Below are 19106 nucleotides of genomic sequence, written 5' to 3' on the forward strand. Positions count from 1 at the left end.
GATCGTAATAAATGTTGATTTTAATCAGTCATTCGGTATTTCACTGGTGTTATAGATTCGATTAAAGAGTTTTGTGATTTGACTTATGTTCTCTGCTGGAATTTCGTCCAGCATTGGAGTTTTTCTGTTTTTTGCCAAGAAGTACTATATGATAATGCGTATAGTACTCCTTCCTTGAGAATTTCTGGACACTCCAAATAGTATTCAAAGCCTTCTGTGCCGCTTCTGTTGTCACTGAATAGCTCTTGTACGTATAGCTCCCATGTCCTTTGAGCTTATTCTTCATCCATAATAGACTTGTTTGAGGCATCAAACAGAATTATAGCATGCCGCTTTTTATATATCAAGGCTATCTCTTTGACTTTCCTGTGTATGTTTACCACGCCATGTTTTCTTTCAAGTTCTTACATCTCTACACATTTCTCTGTCTTCCCTCATTCTTTGGCTGTCTTGATTGCTTTCTTTACCTCTTTTTGTATTATTCTATACTCTTGAGTATCTCTTTTTGCCTGTCTACGTTGTTCCATTATGTTTAGGATATTATTCATCCAACACCTTTTCTTGGTTTTTTCCCCTTGCTTTTAAATGATTTGTGCCTACTTTGTTTATAGTATCTCTCAAGTGGTTCCATAGTGTTTGTACATTTGTCTCATCATCACTGGCTAAGATGCTCAGTTCACTGTTAAGGTCTCGCTGAACTGCTTCTTTAATAGTGGGGTTCTGCAACAGTGATATGTCAAGTCATTTGGTAGCATGATTTCTTTTAATTGCCTTAAGTTGTGTGTTTACAACAGATATTAATGGGAGATGATCGGAATTAATATCTGCTCCAGGGTATGTTGTTACTCACTTTATGCAGTTCTTGAAGCATTTTTTCACTAGTATGTAGTCAATTTGATTTCTTACTGGATTCTCATTATTCAATTCCTTGGGAGATATCTAAGTATATAGGCGACATTTAGGCAATTTGAACCATGTGTTGGTTATCACCATATTGGTTTCCTGGCAGAATTCAAATAGTCTGTCCACTCTATGATTGCTTATGCCTAGTCCATATTTGCCAACCAGGCCCATTCTGCATCCTTGACCAGTTTTGGCATTGAAGTCACTATCAACAGCATTATTTCATCCTTCTCTAATTTACTAAGAACTTTATTCAGCAGATCATAAAAGGTTTCAACTTCATCATTGTATCATTGGTCAGATATAGGTACATATATCTGTAGTATGTTAATTTTAAAAGATTGTCCTTGCTATTAGTATTAGTAACGGCTGCATGGTGCAAGAAAGCCTGTGGCTTATGCTGCACCAGCCAAAAAAAAAAAAAAAAAAAATCCGAACAAAACAATGATAAAGAGAAGAGAAAAAATAAAATAAAATAAATAACTAAATAATAATAATTAATAAAAAAAAAAAAAAAAAAAAGGAAATTAAACCTATCATCCTATGCGCTTCCCTTACCCGAAAGTACTATCCTGATGACCTTTGAATTTCCCCAAACTGTCGGCCTCTACCACCCACGAAGGCAACTTATTCCAGTAATTTATAACTAGCTGGCTAAAATAAAACTTCCTGCAGTCCAATCTAAACATTTCCCCCCCGTAACTTGAATTTATGTCCCCTAGTTCTAGCATCATTTATAATCTTGAAAATTTTGTCCTCATTCATTTTACTGATGCTTCTCAGAGCCTTAAACACCTCAATCAAATCTCCTCTAAGGTGTCTAGCTTCCAAACTCTACAAGCCACATATTCGAAGTCTTTCTTCATAAGGACGCCATTTTGCCGATCTCACCAGGCGAGTTACCCTTCTTTGCACCCTTTCAAGAAGCTCGATGTCTTTCTTTAGGTGCGGTCTCCATACTTGAACGCAGTATTCCAAGTGTGGTCTAACATAAGCCTTATATAATGGGATTATCACGTCCCTATCTCTACTTACAAAAGTTCGATAGATCATTGATAGGACACCATGGGCCTTCCTTGCCACCTGTTTACAATGCTCAGAGAATTTCATGTCTGACCGTATCGTAACACCCAAGTCCCTTTCCTCCAGTACTGGGTTTAGTTGAACTCCACCAAGTGAATATGTTTTTTTGGGATTACTGTTTCCCAGGTGTAATACCTTACACTTTGTTGGATTAAAGTACAGCTGCCATTTTTCTGACCATTCCTGAAGTCTATCTAGGTCTCTCTGAAGAAGCTCAACTTGACAGTGATCATTAACTACTCTACCAATTTTAACATCATCGGCAAATTTAGACATCACGTCCTCTATCCCTTCATCAACGTCGTTTATGAAAATTAAAAACAACAGTGGTCCTAATACTGATTCTTGGGGAACCCCTTCTTACATCAACCCAATCTGAGGAATAGCCATTTATCACAACCCTCTGCCTCCTGCCCTGAAGCCATCCTTCTATCCATCTAAGGATTTTCCCAGTGATTCCAACCTGTTCCAGCTTATAAAGCAACCGCTCATGTGGGACTGAGTCAAAAGCTTTGCTGAAATCTAAATAAACAATGTCGCAATTATTCCCTAAATCCAGCTCGTGAGTGACCCTTTCGAAATAGCGAACCAGATTTGTTAAACATGGTTTTCCCTTTACAAAACCATGCTGAGTATCCTTGAGAATTTCACTTCGATTCAAATGATCCTGAATTCCACCCATGATCATTGCCTTCATGATTTTCCCTACTACTGAAGTCAGACTGACAGGTCGATAATTTCCAACTTCACTTTTAGAGCCACCCTTATGTACGGGAGATACATTTGCACTTTTCCAATCCAATGTAATCTCCCCAGAGTCTAGTGATGCTCGCATAATTAGCCTCAATGGTTCAATGCACTCACTTGCCGCCTCTCTTAAGATTATAGGGTATATTCCATCAACTCCAGGAGCCGTACTGGTCTGTAGGCCCGAAAGTTTTTTCATTAAATAATCTTGCGAAATTTCAATATCATTAATTACATATTTTTTAACTTCGCTCCCACAATTTCCCATTGCCACAAAAGGCTTTTCATTTGTAAATATCGATGCAAAATAACTGTTGAGTTCATCTGCAACGGCAGCTGGTGTATTTAATACTATCCCCTTTCCCTTACGTAAAAGTCCGATCTGGTTTGTCCTGCTCTTCTTGGCATTTATATATGTGAAGAATTCTTTATCCCCCCTCTTTGCTCTGTTTGCTAGTGATTTCTCATAAACTGCCTTTGCCTGTCGAACCTTTTCTGTGGCTCTATTACACATCACCTTGTAGCTGTTATAGGCTTCAGTACTTTTTATTGCTCTGTAACCTTTCCATGCCACCTTTTTCTGCTCAAGTAATGTGGCAACTTCACTATTCATTCAACTTGGAACACTTCTCGTGGAGTATTTTTTTAATGGTATATACGCATTCAAGGCATCTGTGATTAATGTTATAAAAGCGTACCACAGTTCAATTTTATTCATTCTCTGCGCGATATCTACCCAGTTAATACTGGGTAGATATTACGATGCCTTAAGGTTCATGTAGTACCTTAAGGCATCGTAATTTCCTTTTCTGAAATTAAAACCCATTCCTTTGCCTTTTACTTCTGCTACCTCTCTCGTCATCATCATCCACCGTGGAACTCCGTGATCACTTCCTGCTACTGGTTCCTCTACTGTCAGCCCTGTTATGTCATCTGATTCATGTGTGATGATGAGGTCTAGGATATTCTTTTCTCTAGTACTTTCCCTGACATGTTGATACAAATAAGTCATCTAGTTGATTTAAAAATTTTGTTCCCCATGTTGAGTTTCCTTCCCATTTACTCCAATCAATTAGAGGCAAATTGAAATCACCCATAATAAGGCATTGACGCTTACTTGCCCATTCCATTTGCATGTAGAGGCTTTTGTCATAATCTTCACAATCACCTGGTCTGTAGATTACTCCTACTCGCATTATACCTTTTGTTTCCAACTATCTCACACCATACAGACTCCATACTAGCATGTGAAATGTCTGAATCCGGGAAAGCTATCGTCGCACTCAGGCTGCTTCTGATAAGAAGCATTACCCCACCACCCCTTCTATCTAACCTATCCTTCCTAAATCCATTATACAAGCTGTACTGAAACTCATCATCCCCAATTTCTGGGTGGCACCACGTCTCTGTAAGCCCTATTATGTCCGCGTTACTTGTTTTAACCAGCAGTTCGAATTCGCTCATTTTATTGACGACACTTCTAACGTTACTGTATAAACAATTAAGATTTACTGTTCTTGTATATTTAACAACCCTAACACAACCCTTGAAGTTTTTTAGGCTCTCTTCCCTGATATTAGCTACCCGCTCACGTGAAACGTTTCTGCCCCCAGAACATCTAGATAATACATCCAGTTGGAGTAACAGATAAGAACTCTTAAGGTACGTGCAAGAGTTACTTTGACCAATATTATCAGATAAACGTGTGTCAGTATTACCCACATCCCCCCTAACTAGCAGTTCCCCTGAACCTTTAAGGTATCCTCAATAATACAGGCAAAAACTTTTCCACTGCCTTTGTTTAGGTGTATCCAGTCACTACAAAACAAATTCCTTCTACCTACAAGTGTGGGCCAAGCTGATAGAAATTTCCCCCCAAAAGCCTTGCAGAGTCCTTCAAGTCTTGAGTTAATCCACAAGGCTTTTAATATATAATCCCTCCTATCGTGTCTGGGCAGAACTGCAGACACAGAGACATTGTGGCCTAGCTTGCAGCGTTTCCTCAGCATGGTCCTGTATTTTTCCAATAAATTGCAGATCATGTACGTTTAATGTCATTAGTCCCCACATGAATAATAATATTCTCTTTAGCTCCCTTAAAATCTGAAAATCTGTTGGTGACATCATTAATAGTTGCTCCGGGCAGACATACCCTGGTTCTGCTCCACCTATCCTTATTACAAAAAATATTCCCCATTTCCCTGACAATGGAGTCTCCTAATAAAACAATGTCCTTGTTAACCACAGTAGTTTGCACTTGGTTTTTTTCTGTTTTTAGGCTCGAATCGGGTGTGCATCACTTGGTAGATTGCTGGAGTTTTGAGTCCCTGACCAGCTCCCAGATGCATTATTTTCGAGGGCAAGCACTCGTTTTTTCAGGGACTCAAATTGTTCCATCAGTGCACAAAATTGTAATTTAAGATCGGTGCACTCCTTACATCGATCACAAAGAAAAGAATCCCCAGGTGAGGTAGGATTAGTCACCAGGTCGACCTTGGAAAACATTCCACAGGTTCCACAACGGATGAAATTATCACTCGCCCGTAAATCGCCATCTGCTATTTCCGTGTGAGTCACGATACCCTGTGACGTGTTTAAGGCAGATCTCTTAACTACCATTATAAAATTAAATAAATATCAATGAAAGTAACTTTAAAAAATTATATCCATAATATTATTAAAATCAAACAGTTACAGGAAAGCCTATAATAAAATAATCCAACAATATTTAAATAAATCAAATATTTAAAAGCACTATCCAAAAGTAAACCACTTAACTGAGGAGCCCTGTCTAAGCGCGTCCGCTCACCTCGAATGCCAACAGTCTAGTCCAATTTCAGTAATATCATTCTATCTACGATTGGTATGTAGTTTATAACGAATTTATCGAATTCTGAGAGGACAAAAATGCCTACTTCATTAATTTATTGAATTTTGAGAGGACAAAAGTGCCTACTTCATTGCAGTGATTGTAATCTTGAGGTTCACTTCCGGAGTAATATAGGATACCATGTTCACATCCTTGCTTATTGGTAACAAAACATGGTGAAAACCATGTTTTGACCCCATGAAAATGCTCTGGTATTTTCCTTTCTCAGCTGTTTGGCAGTATGGGGCATGTCTTTTGAGGTCTTGATCAGCATAATCGCAAGATCTAATATTCCTTACATTTTAAGTATACAGTTTTACCACTACATTCTTAATTTACTTGAATTTATATCTACATTCCCTAATACATTGGACTAAACCTATAATACTCTAAAAGGTATCTGGATCAGCTAGTTTTTAATCTTGCTGCCTCTACTCTTCCATCTGCATCTTCAGGAAGTCTCAGTAGTGTGTTTGTTGGTAAGGGGGAGCCTGCCAACGCCACATTAACAAGTAGCTGGGTATATTCTTGCTGTATATATGTCAGATATAAAAATTTTCTTAATTCAGGTCCAGCATGACTATTAAATATGGCATTTTCTTGTATTTTTGTAATTTCTCTCTCTTGTGAATTCCTTTGATCTTGTATAGTTGTCCATGAGTTATAAACAGAAAATATATTTTATGGTTTAGTCTTACTGACATTCTTTTGTTGGGTGTATGAAAATGACTTCCGCTCCTTACACAACACTAGCGCTATAAACCATCCCTATTAATCTGTACTGAATTCATACTATCTCTAACTAACCCCCCTTTCCCCAAAGGGTTGATTGTATGAAAGGACAACAGAAAAAAAAATCAAAAAAAAAAAAAAAAAAAACCCATAAAATAATAATGATAGAATGCATGAATGGATCTTTCACTCACACATAATGCGTATTTATCTGATGATATTGGTTAAAGTAACACTTGTATATACCTCAAGAGTTCTTGTTTATTACTGCAACAGATCATATTAGCAAGATGTTCTGAGGGCAGAAACGTTTCAAATGAGCAGGTAGCTAATGCCAGGGAAGCAAGCTTAAATAACTTCCAAAGGTGCGTCAGAGTAGTTAACTATACAAGAACACTTAAGTCTTAATTGTTTATACTGTAATGTCAGAAGTGTCGCCAGTAAAATGAGTGAATTCGAACTGCTGGTTAGGACAAGTAACGCTGACATAATAGGGCTTACAGAAACATGGTGCCACACAGATATGGGGATGATGAGTTTCAGTATGGTATATACAATGTATTTAGGAAACATAGGGAAGATTGAAGGGGTGGTGGGGTCATGCAGCCTGAGCATGAAAAAGCATTCCTGTTTCGCATGTTAATATAGAATCTCTATGGTGTGAGATAGTAAGAAGCAAAGGTATAATGAGAGTGGGAATAATCTTCAGGTTATGTGATTATGAAGATTATGATAAGAGCCTCTACATGCAAATGGAATGGACAAGTAAATGTGAATGTCTTATGGGTAATTTTAATTTGCCTCTAATTGTTTGGAGCAAATGGGAAGGAAACTCTACATGGGGGACAAAATTTTTAATTCAACTAGATGATTGTTATTTCAACTAGATGATAGCCTGTTCAAACTCTAGTTTGGACTGATTAATAACTGCTTTACAATTGTTGCGAGCTTTGGTGTAGGCAGAAAATGAAACTGAAGAATTAGAAACAAGCCAATTACGATATGCAACATTCTTCTCTTGGACAGCCTTAGCACATTTATTGGAAAACCAAGGTTTAGATAAAGGACGAGATTTTAAAGTGGAGTGTGGGATAAAGGATTCCATTCCTGCATGAATAATTTCACTGACACGATCTGAGCAAACGTTGACATCAGAAGTTTTGAAACAGTAATCAGACCAAGGAAAAGAAGAAAAGAAGTCTCGCAGGTCATCCCATTTTGCATTCTTGTAATGCCAAACAATATGAGGTTGGGAATAGCCATGAGATAAAGGTTCCATTGGAGAAGAGACAATCACCAAGTTGTGATCTGAAGTGCCTAAAGGACCTCTCACCTCAACCTTGTACTTAGAAGGGTTGTTTGTGAGAAAAAGATCAAGCGTATTGGCTGTATGATTAGGATTGTCCGGTATTCTTGTAGGTAAATGAACAATCTGTGCTAGGTCATTAGTAATTGCAAAAGCCTCAGCATCTCGACCTGCTGCGTTGGTGTGACTAGAAAACGGAAGCCAGCTGGAGTTGTGAACGTTAAAATCACCAAGGAAAATTACCTCACTGTTAGGAAAGTTGGACTGGAGAAAGTCAAGTTGCAAAGAGAGGAAGTCAAAGAGCTCCAAGTGATTAGTGGAGTTGGGAGAACGGTAGAGACAACAGATGAATTTTACACAATGAGGTAGAGAGATTTTAAGCCAGAGAAGATCAAAGAGAGGAGATTCCAAATTGCCAAGTCTCTGACAGGGAATATCAGAACGGACATATGCACAAGTACCAGCTTTGAGTCGAAAGGAATCATACAGCAAATAATTTGGACATCTGAGATGAGCAGTAGTTGAATCAACTGATAACTGAGATTCAGTCAGAAAAAGTACATGGGGTTTGGAAGACTGCAAGTGGAAATGGACATCACTGAGATTAGAATTGAGACCACGTATATTTGTGAAATGAATTAGGAAGTCCTTGGGAGGTTTAGATCTTTTCGCAGATAAGCTTGCTCTAAATAAATGACACTGCAATATATACATACTAATTGATATTTCTGTTCACCGACTTTTTTTTTATTGTAAAATTTAAAACAATAAAAAAGATAAGCAATCAATAACAATGAATATGGATTGCACAAGTTAGATATGCAGTAACAATTTCGCTCATTAAAAATAGAAATGAAGAGAAGATTCTGAAAATTTGTTTATTTTTTATGATTGAAGATTTCGTGGAAGGGGGGGGGGGAAACACATTTCACCATAATAACGTAAAAACCCACAGAAATCCAGCTATCAGTATTATCACAAATGCAATAAGATCGAGTTTACTGCCATTTATAATTAGATTGCATTAACAGAAAAGCCCAATAAATTTGCAAATTGTTTTTATTATTTTATGATAGTGACCTCCAGAAATGTACTTTTCTGCTCATGCTATTGCACCTCACAAAATTTCTGTTCAAACTGAAAAATATGAGCTCCTGAAAGCATGAGTTGGCCTACAATATCTTGTGAATGCAGCGAATGACAACTGTGTCTCTGACCAATACAATTACAATAAATGGGAAGTATAGCTCTCTACCTCTGATGTTTGACATTTTTTAAGCTTTGTGAACTTGTATGCATTGCTGTTCGCAACGTTTAGCTTGGTCCTCGGTTTTTCATTCACTTGGTGTTACTCGCAGATGAATTCGCGCATGAGCTAATGCAAAAATCGCATTATACTCTCATTGTTCCCTAATATATCAGCCACGTTGGAACAAATTTGCATTGCCAAAATGCTCATTACAGTAGAACTGACTTTATAATGATAATTCCTTAGATTCTTGTTCATCAAGCAACCTGGCAATGAGATTAAGTAAACCACAGTATACTATATTCTTGTTACTTAAGTGACCTTTTGTGAGGAAATTGGAGAATTGGAAAGACAACTGGTAAGTACCTACTTATTATTGTTATTTAAATTAACCTTAAAACAGAATTCACCTTAATATAAAATTAACCTTAAAACAAAATTCACCTTAATATAAAATTAACCTTAAAACAAAATTCTTTGAACTACATCTGAGTTTGATTTACTAACAAATTGTAGTATAATTAAATTTCTAAAACAAATATTTTAGAAATTTAATTCTACTAGAATTTTTAAGAATTTCCATAATAATAATAACCCTTAGTTACTGTCTTTGCAGTTACTGAAGAAGTAGTAAGTAAATACAATAAACATTTGACTCCTTTATGTACTTATTTCTGAATTGGAAATAAACATAATAAAACCAATGTAGGTTTGAGTGCTTTATTATCTTCAAATAACACAGTTTACTTATTCACCATGCCATGCAAGGAATATCTTAGTTGCTTATGAATAATTTTTGGCTATATGTGTGTATGTGTGTGTGTATATATATATATATATATATATATTATTCTTTTGTATTATCATTCTATTGTGTCTTAATCTGTCTTTTGTGCATCGTTAATGCCATTGTTATTGCCATGTTGGCCAATTGAACATTATACGTGCCAGTGTATATACGTTTACAATAGTTTGATTTTCTTAAATACTGGTGTTTTTTTAACATATAGGTATTGGCGTTAATACAATACTGGTCTTTAAGCTAGCCTAGTCCCGGTTATCCTAAATTCACATGGCCTATACATTTAGGATTTAGAAACTTATTGCGTATTGCTAAAGAAATTTTCATGATAATTACTGATGAAAAATTTTTTATGTATCTGTAGCAATAGGTAATTTTCAATACTATTTTATAACTATATAATAATATTTATACATTTTTATAACTATATAATAATATTTATACATTTTTGCTTTACATCACGTGGCCGCATCGGGGGCTTTGAGTGGATTAACAGCCCATTCGATGTAATGCTTTTATACTTACTCGTTTCTGTTTGTATCTATCACAGCTTTGCTATTTTATTTATATTAATTTTCTTAATTATTGTTAGCTCAACTAGTATTAATTATTAATTAGTTAATTTTTTACATTCTCTTCAGCAACTGTGATAGAATACACACCAGTATTTAAGAAAATCGAACTATTGTAAACGTGTATATATATATATATATATATATATATTAGAAAGTAATACAGGGCTAAAAGATCTATTTTATACATTTTCTTTAGGAAATGGTAGAATCAATGAAGCCTGGCTCAGTTATTGTGGACCTAGCAGCAGAGGCTGGTGGTAATGTAGAAACAACAAAACCAGGAGAATTATATGTACACAAAGGAGTAACACACATTGGCTACACTGATCTTCCTAGTAGACTTCCTACACAGTCATCAACTCTATATGCCAATAACATCTCTAAATTTCTTTTGTCCATTGGTATGTCTTACATTTTAAAATTCTTAATTTGAATATTCACCCATATTTTTAATATTAGTATTTTTAGATTTCTCAATCTGATGGTTCATAGAAAAATTTTATAAATTCCCTGTTAGACTTTTAAAAAGGAATCATTTTCATTATACAAAGTTACTTCCAGTATTGAATAATTAAATTTATGGAGCTCAGAATAGTTTTGTTTTTTTTTTATTAAAAAAATAGGATAAAATAGGTTTTTTTATAATTATAAGGAGCATTTTTATATTTGAGCAATCAAAGCACTGATCCTGCAGTTGATTAAAATGTTTTTCAGCCTATTTGGGATACTGTTAGTATGCCTAATGCATAATCTGCTATGGCAATATAGCCTCATGATTATTAATGAGTTACATTGAAAGTTAACTTAGAACTATTTATGGTAAATTTTAACTAAATTTGCAATTCTTTTCCCTAAGAAAAGGAAATCTAAATAAAAAGTGGAGGAAAAAAGTTCATTATGAGATAATTAGCATGGATTTCCTGATTGTAAATATTTTAAATGAGACAAGAGTTGCAGTAATAATTCTAGTAATTTTCAGCAGCAGTAATTTGGAGTTAAAAAATTAGATTATAGACTAAATGATGATTAGTTTTGAGTTTTGCATTAGTCATGTTAGTGTAGTGTAGTTAGCCATCATTTCTGTTTCAGATCATTAGTAGTGGGAAATGATGCAAGAAAGCTAGCTTATCCAGCATCAGCCACAAAAAAATAAAAATAAAAGGCACCTCCCATTTTCTATTCATTCCCTCCAATAGTTTTAGTTCTTCCTTGAAAGGCAAACTTCCGCACATCAGTTCTGCAACCTTCCTTCCTCAATTTCAGTTGGTGCCTCTACGTGTGTGGTCTGCGCAAGAAGAAGAATCCCATTAGCATTGAGCTTGCTCAATTCCTTCAAAGTCTTGAGCACTTCAATCAGATCACCTTGCAGGGCCTAGTCTCCAGACGCTTCAGTTTGTAGAACTGAAGCCTTTCTTGGTAAGACCACCCTTTGTTCCCCTCACTAATTTTGTTGCCCTTCTCTGTACTCATTCCAGCAGTTCCACATCCTTCCTAAAATGAGGCTTCCAAACCTGTATGCAGTACTCAAGATTTGGCCTGACCATTGCTTAATACAATGGGATAATCACCTCCTTATCCCTGCTCGAAAAATTCCTATGTATCAATGACAAAACCCCATGAGCTGTCCTGGCAGCATGTGTGCATTTCTCAGAGAATTTCTTATCAGATTGCACATAATCCCCAGTTCATTTTCATTTCCAATACTCTCAGTGTAGTACCACACAGTTGGTATGTTACTCTGGGGTTACTGCTACCCATATACAACACTTTGCATTTATCAATTTTCTTTTGTCAGGTGATAAATGAAAATTAATAAATGATAAACGATGATAAATTGATAAATTTTTCATTTATCAATTTTCGATTCAATTGCCTTTTCTCAGCCTATCTGCCTAACTTTCCTAGATCCTGTTGCAGTAGCATACTGTCATTACCCTGCCAACCTTTGTACCATCTGCAACCTTGGACATTCTGATATTTTTCATCAGTATCATTGATAAATATAGAAAACAACAATGGCCCAACAATGAACCTTGGGGGCAACACTAATAACATTAGCCCATGGAGAGCAGCATCCATTGATTACCACTTTCTGTCTTCTCCCACTCAACCATCCCTTTATCCATAGCAGCAACTTGCCCTTAATGCCATACTGCTCCAATTTGTAGAGCAGTCAATTATGTGCAAACGTATCAAAAATTTTTCTGAAATCCAAGTATATGATATCAAAATTATTTTTTTGCATCCAGTTCCTTTGTGACCACATTGTAGTATCCAATCAAATTGGTCAAACAAGGTATCTCCTTAACTAACACATATCGTGTTAGTTATTTTCCTTGGAACAGAAGTTAAACTAACATGTCTAATTACTAGTGTCACCATTTGATTCCTCTTTGTGAATTGGGAACACATTCACACATCTCCAGTCCGTGGGGACTCCACTTAATACAAGGTGTCTCTCATAATTATCCCTAGGGGTTTGCTTACTTCCTTCACTGTGTTTCCCTTAATGTAATTGCACAGATCCCATTCACTCCAGGTGACTTTCTTATGTGTAACTTCAATTTTGTTTTCACTTTGCTCTAAGTTATTACAAAATCATTTAGATCCATATTAGAATTTGATAAACGTCCAGGATCTTATTCCCTAAAGAATTCATCATGTGAATGTAGATGCAAAATACTCATTCAATTTTTCAGCAACTTGAGCAGGAATCATCAACAGCCAAACCATTGATATGAATTGGACCATTTTGATTCATCCCCTTCCGTCTAGTGTTTACATAATTAACAAAGTCTTTATTCTTTTAATTTGCATCCTTTGCAAAGATTTCTTGTAATCTTCTCTCACTTGCGTGACTCCTTTGTGACTTTATTACAGAATAGTTTATATCTACTATAGGCTTCTGTGTCTCCTGATAATTTATATGCATCCCATGAATTTTTCTTCTCTGCCAAAAGTCTCAGCAGTTTATCTGACCTCCCTTTAGGCCTAAGAAATACTCTTCAAGAAATAAATTGAAGAGTATTTCTTAGTTTGTATGAAAAGCCTAGTAGCTTCTATGATTAATTCTTTGAATGCTGCCCATTTAGAATTTGCTGATGGGATCATTGTCAATTTGCCCCACTGTATAGAATTTAAAAACTGCCTGAGAACACTGTAGTCACCTTTATGAAAGCAAAAACTTATCCCTTTTCCCTTGATGGTAGTTACATCTTTCAGTAAATTACCAATCAGTACATTGTTAGCACTGCCACCTAGTGGTCCTGTTATCTGCAGATTCCTAATGCATGAATAATCACTGCTGATAATCAGATCGAGAGTATTACTCCTTGTTCCCTCTCTAACATACTGCTATAGAAACAGTCATCGAATAAGTACACAAATGCCTTGCTAGTCTGTGATTGATCAACCCACAAGTACCAATCAATATTTGGAATGTTAAAATCTCTCATTATAAGACATTCTGATTTATTGACCTACTCTATTTCTGTATACAGCTGTATGTTGCCCTCGTGAGAGTCATTAGGCCTATCGCCCACTGCTACTCCCATTTTTGTTTTCCCAGTGCTTATGTCATACCAATCTGACTCAACAGTGCACGACCACCCATGTCCACTGGATGCATTGCCTTAGATTTTGTGATTCTTAACTAAGACCATACCCCCCCTTCTACTCCGTTTGTCCTTTCTGTATACATTGTACAATCAATGGATTCTTTAATTTTTATTAATTGCAGTGTTTCCTAACCTTTAGTAAACAACAGAATACCACAAAGTATTGCCTAATTTAGATATGTATATACACTGCTTTAAATATTTTACTCTATACAGGGTGTCTCAAAAATACACGGCATAACTTCAGGAATGATTTCCTCATATGTAGACAATAAAAATATTTTATATCAACATAGTTCTGGAAATGCTTGGTTTCCAAGTTTTGAAGGTCTGTCTATGACACTTAACTGTTCACATCACCTTATAGTAATTGTTCAAAATGTCCACCTTCTGCCCGAATACAGGCCTCGCATTGACATCTCATGGAATCGCGAAGACGATGCCAAATTCCTGGCATGTTTCTTATTGTCTCACACTCTGCCACAATTCGGTTGCGGAGAGTTTCCACATCAGCTACTGGAGTCGAATACACCAATGACGTTAAATGGCCCCACAAGAAGAAATCTAGTGGGTTTAAATCAGGTGAGCATGGAGGCTAGGCAGTTGGCCCACCTCTACCTATCCACTGACCAGGAAACCTTCGATTCTGGTAATTGCGGGCTAGGTGGCTGAAATGTGTGGGATCGCCAGCGTGCATGAAGTGTGCTTGTTAATGAATGATCAGTGGCATGTTGTCCAAGAAATCAGGCATGTTGTATTCCAGAAAGTTTCTGTACGCCTGCCCTGTGACTTTGTTTGGAAGTACATGGGGCCCAAATAACTTATCACCAAAAACACCCACCCAGATGTTGAGGCTGAACCGCTGTTGGTGATGTGATGGAAGAATTGCATGTGGGTTTTCGTCAGCACACACATGCTGATCGCGAAAGTTTTGGATTCTGTCTCGTGTGAACTGTGCTTTTTCTGTGAAAATTCACATTTCTGTGAATGTTGCTAATGCCCCTCTTTTCTGTGAATATCACTAAGGCAGGAAAGTGAGGAGTTGTACCACACTGCTGCAAGACCCACTGGCAGAACATTACTCGCGTAGGGTAATCTGCTGGTGACAAGGCCTGTACCCATTGCAGATGGTAAGGATACAGTTGGTGTTCTCGCAATACTCTCCAAATAGTCGAACGTTGAACAGCCAGTTGCATTGCTATTCTGCATGTGCTGATTCCAGGAGTGTCATGCGCAACATCCAGAATCTCCTTTCAGGAGTCAAGATCTTGGTCATCCTCTGTCGGCAGCACAAGGTGTAAAGGTCCCATGGGTGCCTCCCTAGCTAGGTGGGGCGGAGCAGCACTGCATAGCACATGCTTCTTGATTAGACCAGGGTTCAAGCCCGTGACCACCAAATACAGAGGATGCAGAAAGGTCAGGGAATGACCACCGCATATCAATGGAGCAATATGGCCTTAGTTGCTAATGCTCCTAAAAATTAAATAACAACAACAACAAAGGTCCCATATTCACAAAGGCGGCGATGGATACTTTCAAATGTTTTCCTGTCTGGATATCTTCGTTCTGGGAACCTTTTGTGGTACAAACGACGAGCCTCCATAGCATTGCCGTCAGCCAAACCGTAACCCTTACTGTTTGATGGATGGCAATAAAGTGCATATCTGCTTGCTCCTGATTTGAGTATATGGTCGGAATGGAAAACCACCAGATTCTGTCAGTACCTTGTGATGAAGGATGTCACCTGCCGGAGATAAGACATTCCGGTTAATAACTCAGGGACCAAGCATTTCCAGAATTATGTTGATATAAAATATTTTTGTCTACATATGAGGAACTCATTCCTGAACTTATGCCATGTATTTTTGAGACACCCTGTATAAATAAAGTGAAAGCTGTTTATACAAATCCGCTTTCTAACGTCCCAACATGTTATAATGCCCTATGTGGTTGGTCCCCGGACGATTTCTCACTCACTTAATGCTATTTTATATTCAGTGTAACAAAATTGAAATTTAAAGATGTAGCTACCATCAGTGGTAAAGGGAAGGGATTTTGCTTTTGTAAAGGTGACTACTCTGGTCTCAGACAGTTTTTAAATTCTATACAGTGGGACCAACTGATGATGTTATCAACAGAAAATTCTAAATTAGCATTAGTAGAAGCATACAATGCAAGAAAGCAAGCTTATGCAGCAGTAGCCAAAAAAAAAAAAAAATAAATAATCCTCCCATTTTACCCCTTCATTCATTCCAAATACCTGTCCAGCTCAGTCTTAAATTTATTTAGGCTATCAACTTCCACAACAAAAGATGGAAGTCTGTTCCACCAATCTACCACCTACTGGGTGCCTCAATAGCCAGGTGGGCAGGAGCAGCAGTGCGTAGCACATGCTTCTTGATTAGACCGGGGTTCGAGCCTGTGACCACCAAATACGGAGGATGTGGAAAGGTCATGGAATGACCACTGCATATCCCCAGAGCAATATGGCCTTAGTTGATAATGCTCCTAAAAACCAAATAACAACAACCACCACCTGCTGGCTAAAGGTAAATTTCCACATATCTCTTCTACAACTGTATTTCCTCAATTTGAATAACTCAAGCCTTTCTTGGTAAGAGAGGCACCCCTATGTTCCCCTTGCCAATCATGTTGCCCTTCTTTGTACACATTCTAGAAATTCTACAGCCTTCCTAAAATGAGGCCTCCAGACCTGTACACAGTATTCTAGGTGTGGCCTGACCATTGCCTTGTACAATGGGATAATCACCTCCCTGTCCTTGCTAGCAAAATTCTTACATATCATTGACAAGACTCCATGACCTGCCCTGGCACCCGTCTACACTGCTCAGTGAACTTCATATTTGACTTCCCTATTACCCCCAGATCTTTTTCACTATCCACTTCCCTGAGTGTAGTACCACACAGTTGGAACATTTCTCTTGGGTTATTGCTACCCATATGCAGTACTTTGCATTTGTCAATGTTAAACTTCAGTTGCCACTTCTCAGCCCATTTTCCCAACATATCTAGATCCAGTTGGAGTAGCGTAATGTCTTTACTGTCGTTAACAACCCTGTCAACCTTTGTATCATCTGCAGACATTAATCCTGATATACCTTCATCAATATCATTGATAAATATACAAAACAACAATGGGTCCAGCACCGAACCCTGGGGAACTCCACTAATAACATTTGTCCATGAAGAGCAGTGCCCATTGATTACCACTGTTTGTCGTCTCCCACTCAACCATCCCTTTATCCATTGTAGCAACTTACCCTTAATGTCATACCTCACCAGTTTGTACAGCAGTCTTCCATGTGCAACAGTATCAAAAGCTGTCCTGAAATCCAAGTATATGATATCAAAATTATTTTTGGCATTCAGTTCCTTTGTGACCACATCATGGTATCCAATCAGATTGATCAGACAAGACCTCCCTTTAACATACCCGTGCTGCATCTTAACTATTACTGCAGTTTTGTCTAGATGTTCGTGCAATGCTGCTTTAACCAGTGACTCCATTATTTTCCCTGGAACACAAGTTAAACTAACAGGTCTATAGTTACTTTGTCACCTTTTCAACCCCCTTTGTGAATTGGTGATGCATTTGCACACCTCCAGTCCATGGGGATCTTTTCTGAGTCCAAGGAAGCTCTTATAATTGTGGCTAAGGGTTTGTTTACTTCCTTTGCTCTCTCCTTTAATATAACCGGATAGATCCCGTCTACCCCAGGTGCCTTCCTTATGTTTAACTTTGACAAATCCACCTCCGCTTTGCTCTCAGTTATTACAAAATCATTTAGCTCCCATTCCCCTCATTGAATGACTCCTCATGTGTGAATGTAGATGTAAAATACTCATTCAGTTAAAATTAGCATTAGTAGAGGCATATGATGCAAGAAAGCAAGCTTATGTAGCATCAGCCAGAAAAAAAAAAAAAAAAAAAAAAAACCCACTCCCATTTCACCCCTCCATTCGTTCGAAATACCTGTCCAGCTGAGCCTTACAATTTATTTAGGCTATCAACTCCCACAACAAGGGATGGAAGTCTGTTCCACCAACCAACTACTCGCTGGCTAAAGGCAAATTTCCGCACATCTGTCTTTCTTCGATTTCAATTTATGCCTTCTCAGGTGATTATTCTGAGCAAGAGGAACAATCCCATCGGCATTTAGCCTACTCAAACCATTCAAGGCTTTATACACCTCTATCAGATCACCTCGCTGGTGCCTAGTCTCCAGAAACTGTAATTTGCAAAACTTAAGCCTTTCTTCGTAAGAGCAACCCTTTGTTCCATTCACTAATCTTGTTGCCCTTCTCTGTACTCGTTCCAGCTCTACATCCTTCTTGAAATGAGGCCTCCATACCTGTATACAGTACTCAAGGTGTGACCTGACCATTGCCTTATACAAGGGAATAATCACCTCCTTATCCCTGCTAGAAAAATTCCTGTATATCATTGACAAGACACCATGAGCTACTCTTGCAGCTCGTCTGCACTGCTCAGAGAACTTCATATCTGCCTGCACAATTAACCCCAGGTCCTTTTCATTCTCTACCAATGTCAGTGTGGTACCACAAAGTTAATACGTTGCTCTGGGGTTACTGTTTCCCATATGTAGTACTTTACATTTGTCAATGTTAAACTTAATTTGCCACCTCTCAGCCCATCTGCTCAACCTTTCCAGATCCTGTTACAGCAGCATAGCATCAGTAGTGTCCTTTACGACCCTGTCAACCTTTCTTTCGTCTGCACACTTGGACATTAAGCTTGATATACCATCATCAATATCATTTATAAATACAGAAAACAATAATGGACCCAACACTGAATCTTGAGGAACTCCACTAATAACATTAGTCCACGATGAGCCACGGTATCCATTGATTACCACTCTCTGTCTTCTCCCCCTCAACCATCCCTTTATCCATTGCAGCAATTTGCCTCCAATGCCACACTGCTCCAATTTGTGCAGCAGTCTTCCATGTGCAACAGTATCAAAAGCCTTTCTAAGATCCAAGTATATAATATCAAAGTTATTCCCTGCATCCAGTTCTTTTGTGACTGCATCATAGTATCCAATCAAATTGATCAGGCAAGAATTTCCCTTAACAAAGCCATGCTGTCTGAGCTATAACTGAAGTCTTGTCTAGATGATCCTGCAGTGCTTCTTTAACCAGTGCCTCCATTAATTTTCCTGGAACACAATTTAAACT

General features: G+C 37.6%; 1 protein-coding gene across 2 annotated transcripts in view; it reads left to right on the top strand.

The window, feature by feature from the left end:
* Positions 1 to 19106, top strand: part of LOC150085480 (NAD(P) transhydrogenase, mitochondrial-like) — a 445310-nt gene that overhangs the window by 104833 nt on the left and 321371 nt on the right. For both annotated transcript variants that reach the window (XM_090374063.1, XM_090374062.1), the window contains exon 5: positions 10463 to 10667. In XM_090374063.1, coding sequence (XP_090230189.1) covers positions 10463 to 10667 — 205 coding nt within the window. The remainder of the gene's footprint in view (positions 1 to 10462; positions 10668 to 19106) is intronic.

This window comes from Mastigoproctus giganteus, chromosome 5 (assembly GCF_048544385.1).
Source record: "Mastigoproctus giganteus isolate SK-2022 chromosome 5, ASM4854438v1, whole genome shotgun sequence".
Lineage (NCBI taxonomy): Eukaryota > Metazoa > Arthropoda > Arachnida > Uropygi > Thelyphonidae > Mastigoproctus > Mastigoproctus giganteus.